This window comes from Mustela putorius, unplaced genomic scaffold, assembly GCF_011764305.1.
Source record: "Mustela putorius furo isolate JIRA1106 unplaced genomic scaffold, ASM1176430v1.1 tig00000174_pilon_pilon_pilon, whole genome shotgun sequence".
In the NCBI taxonomy this organism is placed as follows: Eukaryota; Metazoa; Chordata; class Mammalia; order Carnivora; family Mustelidae; genus Mustela; species Mustela putorius.
Genome location: NW_025421304.1, coordinates 44,041,776 through 44,052,058, shown reverse-complemented (window position 1 = coordinate 44,052,058; position 10,283 = coordinate 44,041,776). Strand labels below are relative to the sequence as shown.

General features: G+C 60.4%; 1 protein-coding gene and 1 long non-coding RNA gene across 2 annotated transcripts; one reads left to right on the top strand and one right to left on the bottom strand.

Annotated features, from left to right (window-relative positions):
- The first annotated feature begins 123 nt into the window (after positions 1-123).
- On the top strand, positions 124-9,395 carry CHMP1A (charged multivesicular body protein 1A). Its single transcript, XM_045076497.1, has 7 exons — positions 124-247; positions 1,899-1,918; positions 4,313-4,390; positions 5,272-5,418; positions 5,853-5,981; positions 6,320-6,507; positions 6,980-9,395. Exons 1-7 carry the CDS (start codon positions 241-243, stop codon positions 6,999-7,001), a joined length of 591 nt encoding a protein of 196 aa, XP_044932432.1. The 5' UTR covers positions 124-240; the 3' UTR covers positions 7,002-9,395.
- Positions 1,783-4,429, bottom strand: LOC123391013. Its single transcript, XR_006605662.1, has 3 exons — positions 4,290-4,429; positions 2,224-3,563; positions 1,783-1,821 (listed from the first exon to the last, which is right to left on the bottom strand). It is a non-coding gene; the product is annotated as an uncharacterized LOC123391013 (long non-coding RNA).
- Positions 9,396-10,283: the final 888 nt, after the last annotated feature.

Here is a 10,283-nt window from a genome sequence, read left to right as displayed (position 1 = left end):
CGGCCCGGCCCCCGCACCGCCGCCCGCCGCGCGCCTCACAGAGGCCCCCGCGGCCCAGCGGCGCGCGTCGCCACGGCAACGCCCCGCCCGCGGGACCCGCGCCGCGCTCTCGCGAGAGCCGCCGCCCGCCGGAAGTGGGCGGGGACCCGGAAGTTCCCGCGCGGCGGAGCGGGTCGGGGCGGTGGACGCGGCCCGGGGATCCCGTGCGCCCGTTCCTGGGCTGCCGCTGCCGAACCGGCCATGGACGGTAAGAGACCCCGGCCGCCAGGGGAGGGCGGGCCCCCGGACCTCACCCCCTTCCCCCGGACGCCTCCGCGTCCGCCCCCAAACCTCCGGCTCCTGTACCGGCGAGCGGCGGCCTCTGAGGCCCGGGGATGTCCGGCCAGAGGGCGCCGGAGAAGGAGACGGCGGCGGCCCTGTCCCCGAGCACCGCCCGCCGAAGTGCGAGGCGCTCGGGCGAGCAGCCCTGACTGCGCGCCGGGCCCGGCTGCGCGTGGGGGGCGGGAGCCTGCCGCCGGCTCCTCCGGGCGGGGAGGCAGAGCGCCGGCTGCCCAGCCTGGGCCGCGCTCGGGGCACCCGGGGCCAGGAAGGACGGGTGGTCAGGTGAGGCCCTGCGCTTGCCGGCGTGCGTGCGGGCTGGCGCGGCACGCGGAGAGACAAGGGCCCGTCGGCCGGGGAGGGGAGGGACAGCTCCTCAGCCCCACCGGACGCTGGCCTTCCCTCGGCAGCCCCCAGCTCCCTCGGTGGCTTTCCTTTGGCCGGTCAGGTTTCGCCCGAAGAGCTCTTTGCTCCTGCGAGTCCATTCCTGGTGCTCGAGTACCGAGAAGGCCGAGGCAGGGAGGGGCCGGAAGCCGGAGAGCCGGCCGCACCTCGCCTGGCTTCCCTGCGGGCCGCACTCTGCCACCTGCGTCCACTTAGCTCGGATCCCCGATTCCACGGCGGCCTTGGCCTGGGCCTGGGCTGGCACAGGGCGTGAGACCCCACCCCCCCACCCCGGCCCCGGGCCAAGGCTCTCAGCTGGGGGCCTGGATTTGCGTTTGTGGACACTCCACTCCGTCTTTGTGGTTACAGATGTCGCATCTTCTCTGAACTAGTGTGGTCTAGCTCTCAGAGAAGAGGGACGGGGGCGCCTGAGCCCGATTTGATGGCTCAGACGTGCCAGATGCCATGGAAGGTGGTCTCTGGCTGCGGGCCAGGTCTTTGATAGCACAGGAGTCACCCTCTTGCTACTTTTATCCATTTACTTTTGGGGACAAAAAGTATATAAAATAACAGATCGCCCAATACTGAGCTTTACTAAATTGGGAAGGAATCCCAAGGGCCTTCGTCAGGGTGCCTTAATTTCAGACCCCCGCTCGAGTTTTCACCCAGGGCCACATGCTGTATCCATGACCAGTTTTGTTGGCACACTAATCCTTGAGGACAACCCCCGCCACCCTGGTATTACCTGTAAGGAGTCAGAGGTGAGAGAGCCTCTCCGTTTGCCCTTTGGCTGATGAGGGAGCAGAGCTGGTGCATGAAACTATCTTCTGCCTCCAGTGTGCAGTGGGCCTCCCTGAAGGCGCCATCCGTGCCTGCACCCTGTGCCAGCTCTCTGTGTTGAGGAGGGTCTTAGTGGTCCCATCTGCTTGTTGGACGTGCCGCTTGTCACAGTTGACATCCTCAAACCAGGGGCACCTGGGTGGCTCAGTGGGTTAAAGCCTCTGCCTCTGGCTCAGGTCATGATCCCAGGGTCCTGGGATCGAGCCCTGCATCGGGCTCTCTGCTCAGCGGGGAGCCTGCTTCCCCGTCTCTCTCTCTCTGCCTGCTTGTGATCTCTGTCTGTCAAATAAATAAATAAAGTCTTTAAAAAAAAAAAAGAAAGAAAGAAATCCTCAAACTATCTCCTTTCTTTGCAGATACCCTGTTCCAGTTGAAGGTATGTACTGAAGGACCTTTCACGCCAACCCTGTCTTAGTGATCACACTCAGAAGGACAGATTACAAACTGCGTGATTTCTGAACAGTGGCCTTCTGGACTGATGACAAGGGAGAGGTTATTGAGTTGGCTTGATGGCATGTTAAGCCTTGCCTTGTCTTGGGCTGAGCAGAAGCAGGTCACCTGGGCTCGTCCATGAGGGAGTGAGCCTGCTGTCTTTAAGAAACATCTTTAGGAAACTTGGGTATTGGGTGCATCCCTGGGTGTTCCACTAGGCATTGAAGATTGTGGTTTCACATTCCTTACCTTCACGTGGAAGAAGAGTGTTCTGAGCAGCAGAGCAGCCCCTGACGATTAATCCACAGCAGGCTTCTGCTCCTCTTCCGTTGAGTGTCTCCACAGTTAGCCGCCGTGCTTAGTTCTGAAAGGCTGCGCCAGGCTGAGGCACCCACACAGCTGACTAGCTCATCACACTGGCTTTGCAATGGAGAGGAAGGGCCGGGGACACCCGAAGGCCCAGGTGCTTTGTTTGGCAAGCTTCCAGCTTGTGGAAAGTGCTCAGGGCCAGATTCCGGGTTCAGGAAAATCTGGGTTTTTCCCTGAAAGAATGTAAGAGGGAGCACCTGGGGGCTCGGTGGGTTACGTGTCTGCCTTCGGCTCAGATCACGGTCTCCGGGTCCGGGGACCGACTCCCGCACCGGTCCTCCTCCGGCAACACATTCCTCCCCCGACCCCTTCACGTCGCTCGTGCTCTCTGACAAATTAAAAAAAAAAAAAAAAAAACTTTTTAAAAAGGAGCATAGAAGTGTGAGGTAGGTATACAAGAAATCCTTCCTGTGTGACAAAGTCCCAAGTCGGGGGGCACCGAGGGCCAGTGTTGGGTGGTCCTCGCAGGCAGGCAGGGGTTTCTGGCCGAGGAGCCACCGCCCCCGGGAAGCTGTGTGGGCCTCTGGAACGTCAGTCTTGCACTTGGCTTATCTGACATTGCCTGCCGGCTTCCTGGCCAGATGAGGCGTTGTAGGGGGAGCTGTGGGGACCACTCCGACCCAGCCTGGGGGCGTGCACTGCCCGGCAGCCCCTTGCAAACACAGTGTTCTGTGAAGAGAACACGGCGAGGTGGATGTTCATCTGGAACTCTGTGTTACCATTTGGGGTCACCTGAAGCAGATCCTGTCAAGTTTTTTCAGAAAGTTGAAATCCATGGTAAGGGGGCCGGGTGGCTCAGTTGGCTAAGTGTCCATCTCTTGTTTTTGGCTCAGGTCATGATCTCAGGGTCCTGAGTTGGAGCCCCAGGTCGTGCTCCGCGGCCGGCAGGGGCGTCTGTTAAGAGTCTCTCTGCCCCGCCCCCTTGTGCTCGCTCGCTCGCGCTCTCTTCCTCGTGAATAAATCTTTAAAAAGGGAAAGAAAGAGGGGCACCTGGGGGCTCAGTCGTTAAGCGTCTTCCTGGGCTCAGGTCGCCATCCCAGGGTCCCGGGATCAAGTCCGCATCAGGCTCCCTGCTCGGCAGGAAACCACCTTCTGCCTCTGCCCGTGCTCTCACCCAGCAAAGCTCAAGAGTCGGTAGATACGGATTCACGTTTCAACTGTGTCAGTTTCTTCCATGTTTAAATGCGGAGAACCGTGTCTGAAAGGGTCTACCACACTCTCTGTCAAATAAATAAAATCTTTAAGAAAAAAAAAAAAGGAAAGAAAGAAAATCCCTAAGTAATACTGAGTGTGTGAGTTGGCCTTTTTTTTTTTTTTTTTTTAAAGATTTTATTCACTTGAGGGGCGCCTGGGTGGCTCAGTGGGTTAAGCCGCTGCCTTCGGCTCAGGTCATGATCTCAGGGTCCTGGGATCGAGTCCCACATCGGGCTCTCTGCTCAGCGGGGAGTCTGCTTCCTCCTCTCTCTCTCTGTCCACCTCTCTGCCTACTTGTGATCTCTGTCAAATAAATAAATAAAATCTTTAAAAAAAAAAAAAAGATTTTATTCACTTGAGAGACAGAGAGAGCTCATGAGCCGGCGGGGGTTGGGGGGGAGAAGCAGGCTTCCTGCTGAGCGGGGAGCCCACACTGAGCTTAATTACGGGACCCTGGGATCAGGACCTGAGCTGAAGGCTGATGCTTAACCGACTGAGCGGCCCAGGCACCCCTGTGTGAGTTGGCTTTTTAACTTTCCACGCTGGGGGAGCGTTTGGGTTCGGTGTTCTGGGTTAGGACATACTAGGAAACCCCTCACAGCCCTCCCTGTCCCCTCGGAGACCCAGCGAGCTCCCTGCATACAGTCCCAGGCCGTGAGGACACTGGCAGGCCAGGCCCCCTCTCGGCAGTAGGGGCAGGGGATGCTGAGGAGGGCGGGGAGGGTACCCAAGGGCCACCGTGTGTGTCTGACCTGCGTGTCCTGATTCTGCTCAGTTCACAGCCAAGCAGCTGGAGAAGCTGGCCAAGAAGGCGGAGAAGGACTCCAAGGCGGAGCAGGCCAAAGTGAAGAAGGTGAGGCCGCCCCGTGCCCCGGCCGTGCCCCTCGCTTTGTTCTGGTGTCTTCTTTTTGTGGGAGGCGCACCCCATGACTCTGGCCACGGGTGCTCTCTCGGGCCTGCTCAGGGCCTCCGGTGACCCCACTCTGGCTCCCAGCCCACTAAGGGCGTCCAGAGCAAAAGGACCGGGTGTTGCCTTTGCTTTTTTCCTGGAAGGTCCATGCCTTTTCTTTGCTTCCAAAGTTCTGAACACGCATTTTGCACAAATCGTGTGGGACGTGGGCTTCCGTCCCCACCACGCCCAGCCCCTCCCTGGCCTCTTCCTTGTGTAGCCCGTGCCTCAGGCATCAGACTTGGGGCAGAGGGGAGGTGCTGGGGACTTCTGGCTGCTCTCCGTGGGGGCTCTGACAACTGTGACGTAGCTCCCGGGGGTGTTAGGCTTTGGTGACCCTCTCCCCCAAACTGGCACTCCCAGGGCAGAATGGAAACCGGAGGACTGACCCCAGTCTGTTCCTTCGGTTTCCTCCACGGTCTTACTTGCTTGGCGTCAGCCTTCGCCACGGTGGTTTTTGGGAGCGCTTGTAGTGTGGGCGGCTGGAGAGACCAGAGAGGGCGTGTGGCAGGAGGAGAGGGGCTGGAAGGTGGAGAAGGCGGCTGTGTTCCTGTGGCCGGGTCTGCTGTGTAGCACCCAGCGCGGGCTAGTGTGGTATGCTGCCTGGACGCCGCAGTCCTGGACAAGCTGGGGGCCTGGCGTCTCTGCATTCTCACGGAGCTCACAGGCCAAGGGGGCTGCCCCGTGCTAGCAGATCTTGCCCTGGGAAAAGCCAGGAGCAGGTCCCCGATGGTCGGTCACAGTTCCTGCACGTTCTCCCAGCTGGCGCTTCCCCTCAATTCCAGGCTCTTCAGCAGAAGAACGTGGAGTGTGCCCGTGTGTACGCCGAGAACGCCATCCGGAAGAGGAACGAGGGCGTGAACTGGCTCCGCATGGCGTCCCGCGTGGATGCAGTGGCCTCCAAGGTGCAGACGGCCGTGACCATGAAGGGGGTGAGTGCTCGGGCCTTGGTCCCTATGCCACGCAGGCAGGCTCCTGCCAGCAGAGACGAGGAGCCTGGCTGGGCAGGAGGAGCCATGCCGGTCCCCGTGGGTGGTGTCGCAGGGGTTCTGTCTACACTGTGAGGGCGGCACCAAAGGACGAGACAAGGTGTCCTCGGGTTTGTCTTAAGGAGCCGTGGCTTGAGTCTCGTGTCTGTGGTTCAGGTGATAGCATTTTCTGGAGACCTTCCGGAGACCTTCCAAGAACGAGCCTTGCAGCCCCCAGGAGGCCCAGCCTGTCCCGAACAGGGCTTGGCTTGGCCAGGGCTGGAATCCTGTTGGCCCTGGGCGGGGCCTGGGCCTGGGGAGAGTGCCGGGGGCCTGTCCCCTGTGGGTGACATCTCCGTCCTTCAGGTCTGTTGCCTCCTCACTTCCTTCCGTGCCAGGTGACCAAGAACATGGCACAGGTGACAAAAGCCCTGGACAGGGCGCTGAGCACCATGGACCTACAGAAGGTCTCTGCGGTGATGGACAGGTTTGAGCAGCAGGTGCAGAACCTCGACGTGCACACCTCGGTACGTCGCCCATGCTCGGGGCAGGCAGGGCTCTGCCCGGGAGGGGCTCGTGTGGCTGGCCCCCTCTGTGGGAGCTGCCTACAGAGCTCCTGACTCCTGCGGGGTCTGGACCAGTATGTGGAGGCCTGGCAGATACGAGGGAGGCTTGGCGCTGGGGCGTGAGCGTCTCTTCCAGGGTGGTGGTCGGCTCAGCGCCCACGGGTCTGAGAGTGCTGGAGACAGGGCCTTGGGAAGTAAGGGGTGGTCTAGTGCGGGTGGAGAGAGTGAGCAGGAACCACGTTGAGAGGGTGGCCGGAGGTCCCAGGCCCGCACTCACCTGCCCAGACCGTGACCCCCAGGTGATGGAGGACTCCATGAGCTCGGCCACCACGCTGACCACGCCGCAGGAGCAGGTGGACAGCCTCATCGTGCAGATTGCCGAGGAGAACGGCCTGGAGGTCTTGGACCAGCTCAGCCAGCTGCCTGAGGGCGCATCTGCTGTGGGCGAGAGCTCCGTGCGCAGCCAGGAGGACCAGCTGTCTCGGAGGTGGGCTCAGTGCCCCTGTGCTGGGCTCTTCACCCCATGCTCTGACGCTGGGGCTGTGGGAGATGGCCTCGGGAGTAGAGCTCGTGCGGCAGGCCTTTGGCCCAGGGGTGCTGCTCCTTCCACAGAGGCCTGTAGCTGAGGCCCAGGCCAGATTCTGTCTGGCCGCCTGTGTCCCCTGCCCCTCATTCAGTCCGTGTTGTGTCACCATGCGCTCACGCTTGTCCCGGTTCACTTTAGGAACCCACATGACAGGTGTTTGACTGTGTGGCTGCTCCCCTGGCTCTTCCTACCCTAACCTGATGGCCTTGCGAGGTCGAGCTTTAGAGGGGAGGGTCGTGGCCTGGCGGAGGGGTGAGGGGCCCGTGGCCCCCAGGGCTGGTGTCTTGGATCAGGTGCATGGCGGCTCAGGGGTGGCTCAGGGGCGCCTCTGCCCCTCAGCCTCCCTCACAGCAGCTGTGTTGTTCATTTGCAGGTTGGCCGCCTTGAGAAACTAGCCGAGTCCTCCTGCAGGGCCCTGCGTCCCTGGCCTGGACGTGCAGGAAGGGCCGGGGAGGAGGGCTCCATCTCTCCCCCCACGCCGCTTGCCTTTCTGCACACCCTGCAGTGTGGCCCTTCCCTCCAGGCCTGCGAATGTCCCTCTTAGCGTAGGCGGTGGCTGTGTCCCGGTGGGTGAGTTTGCACAAACTTCTGACTTCCGTGGGGTATTTCTGTAACTCTGGGCTGACCAGCTCGGGGTTCTGCTGGCTCCCCTCCATCCTCCACCCCGTGATAGGGACTAACCAGTGGATGCCATGGGGGCTATGTGGGCCTTCAGACTCTGTGTGACAGCAGATGTGCTGCTAGTGGTCAGCCGACAGGGGTCAGCGCTGCTTCCTGTTGCCTGGCACCTGGAGGCCAGCTGGCTGGGCCCACTCGGGATCCCTGGCGTCAGGCGCCATGCTTCAAGTCCAGGCATGCCCTTCCAGGGGTCCCCACCCTCTGGAAAGCCTGGGGCCCCAAGGGGTGTGCTCTGTGTCTTGTAGGAACTCAGGTCTGCACTGAGGTCCTTCCCAGTAAGGAGCTGGCGGTCTCCCACTCCCACTTGGGGTGCTGCGTCTGTGTCACTCTCTTCTGTACTGTAAATAACAGGTGCCTCCCCCCAACCTGGAAGCCAGAGGGGCCGGCTGGAGTGCGCACACTCGGAGAGATGCCCCCAGCAGGCCAGCTTTGGGAGGCCCCGAGGCAGCGCAGCCCAGCGGCTCGCAGCAGCTCCTCCCGATGAGTTTCTGGGACAGGCAGCACTTTCCATGTTTTTAAGTTCCTGAGGTTTTTCTTTGTTTTCTTGAAGCTTCCAGGGTTTTTTGTTTTGCCAAAATAGAAGGAGCAGACAACAGATGGGGAGCATTGGGTCCAAGCCCGGTTCTTGGTATGAACTGGTGAGAACTCCATGGTTGGTCCTCAAGGGGCCTGGCTCTGTGCACGGCCACCGCCCAGCCAGCCCTTCCCAGAGGTCTCCAGCTGTCCCAGCTGTCCTCACGCCAGTGGTTCTCGTAAACAGAAACTTTGGAGACCTTTACCATGACTCACTGCGTGTGATTCTCCTGGACCTGCTTGTTCCTGGGTGTTCTGTGTGGTCTGTTATGTTGGGGCAGCCTTGATGCTTGAGACGGTGGCGTGAGACCCCAGAGGCCAGGTCGGCGTACTGTCTGGTTTTTCTTCCACAATGCTGGTCTCGCCTTACTCCCTGGCCGTGGTCTCTCGGGGCACCCATGTTCTGGGGGCTCAGAGAAGATCCTCGCTGTCCAGGGGCCCAGTGAGGGCAGAGCTCCGCGGCTGTGGTTCACCAGAGAACACTGGGTGCACTCGCCTATTTCCTAAAATGCTGTTGTGAGTAAACAGATTGATCCCTGAGAGTTTTTCTCCGGCTTTCTTCCGTGGCCTTGGGTAGGGTGGGGAGCCATAGGTGGGCCCCTGATAGGGCTCTCCAGCCCTCAAGTAGGAGGCTGAGGAGGGTCCCTGGAGGAGGGCAGGTCAGGCGGGCCGGCCGCGGGTTGCATGCTCTGGGCTCCACCCCTACAGATGGAGTTAGAGTCTGAACTTAGAAATTTTCTTAACTTTTTACCTTGAAATAATTGTAAGCGTACACAGAATTGCAAATTGCATGGTTTCTGTCTACTTCTGTCTGTCAGCGCCCCCACTTTCTAGTCCACCTCTGTGACTGGCCAGGTCACCTTGCAACGCCTCCATTCCTCCAAGCTGGAGCAGCCCCGTTTGCCTTTGTGACCTAGAAGGTCCCTTTTTCGTTTTGTTTTTTTTTTAAGAGGTAGAGTGAGCGCATGAGCGCGAGGCGGGTGCTTGGGCGGAAGGAGAGGAGAGCCGAGAACCCCGCCCGGCTCCACGTCCGGCACAGAGCCTGGCGTGGGGCTCAGTCTCATGATCCCGAGATAGTGACCTGAGCTGAAGTCAAGCATCGGACACTTCTCCAGCCGAGCCCCCGAGACGCCTGAGCGGGAGGCACCCTGACCTGGACACTCGCTGGCCAGTTATTTTATAGACCGCCTTTCCACTCGGGCTGATGGGACTTTTTCACATGATGACATTGAGGTCACAGCTGTTGGCACAAGTCCCACAGAAGTGGCATCGTGTCTTCCTCGCTTCACACCAGGCGCCCCGTGTTGCTGTCTTGTTCGCCTGGGATGGAGTATGGGCCAGGCATCTCCCCTGTGACGCTCCGTTTTCCCCTCTGTTGAGCATCTTGTGGGGAGAAATTTCAGGATTGCAGCATCACCTGGAAACATTGTCATACTTTGCCCCTGATACTCCTTTCCCTTGAGGAATCTTCTTGGTAACAACGTTCGTGGTGATTTCCTATTTGCAGTTCTGTTTCAACAAAGAGATCTCTCTGTTTCCTTACTGCGTTATTTCCATCCGCGTGGGCCTGTGGGTGTTTCCCGCTGTGGGCCCCAGAAACCACACATGGACACCCCACTGGGCCCCAGAAACCACACATTTGCCCTGCTCGGGCTCAGTCTGGCCATCCCCTCCTCACGTGTAACTTCCCTGACAGCAGAAATCAGCCTCCGTGTCCTCCTGGCTTCGCTCATTTGTCTTGCCACGAACCACGGAGGACTGTTGACCGCCCCTCCGAGGGACTGCTTGCTGAGCCGCGGACGGCGCGCGCAGCCCTTCCTCGGGCTCCCGGCGCTTCCCTGTAATGTTCCTGCTCCTCTCGCACGTGCGTGGGCGGTGGTCCCCGTCCTTCATTTGTGAGCCCCGTGGGTGCCCCCTCTGGCCTGGTCTTGAACTGGTTTTCAGACATGTGAAATGTGCCAGGACTCAAGAGTTGGGACCCAATCCTGGCTTGTCCTTGGCTGGGGACAGTCTCCAGCTCCCAGGTCCCTCACGCCGTGCACAGGCAACGCCGTGCACATCTGCTTGTGCACGGGACCCCTGGTTGTGCACCCCCTGTGGGCCTCATCAGGGAAGAAGTGGGCCCTGGAGGAAGCTTGCCGCAGCCTGGGGAGGGGGTTCGCGCAGCCTCAGGAGGCGTCTCTCGAGGTTGGAACAAGCTCGAGTGAACACGGGAATGAACTGTGGCGGGACACATTGACAGCACACAGCGGTGAGCCCCCTGGGGCCAGGCCAGGCTCTGGGTGGCACCGGCAGCTGTGGCCTCTCTGGGGTGGTTACGGGGTGGTGCACGTGGCAGGATTCGCCGTTCCACTCCTGCAGCCCACCGGAGGGGCCCTTCCCACGGCCTCTGCCAGAAAAGCCCCTGTGGCGGAATGGGGGGCTGT

Excerpts from the sequence above, each read along its gene's own strand:
- CHMP1A (XM_045076497.1), top strand. Across the intron at positions 5,419-5,852 it reads CGGCCGTGACCATGAAGGGG|GTGACCAAGAACATGGCACA; the intron begins GTGAGTGCTCGG and ends CTTCCGTGCCAG. Across the intron at positions 5,982-6,319 it reads ACCTCGACGTGCACACCTCG|GTGATGGAGGACTCCATGAG; the intron begins GTACGTCGCCCA and ends CGTGACCCCCAG.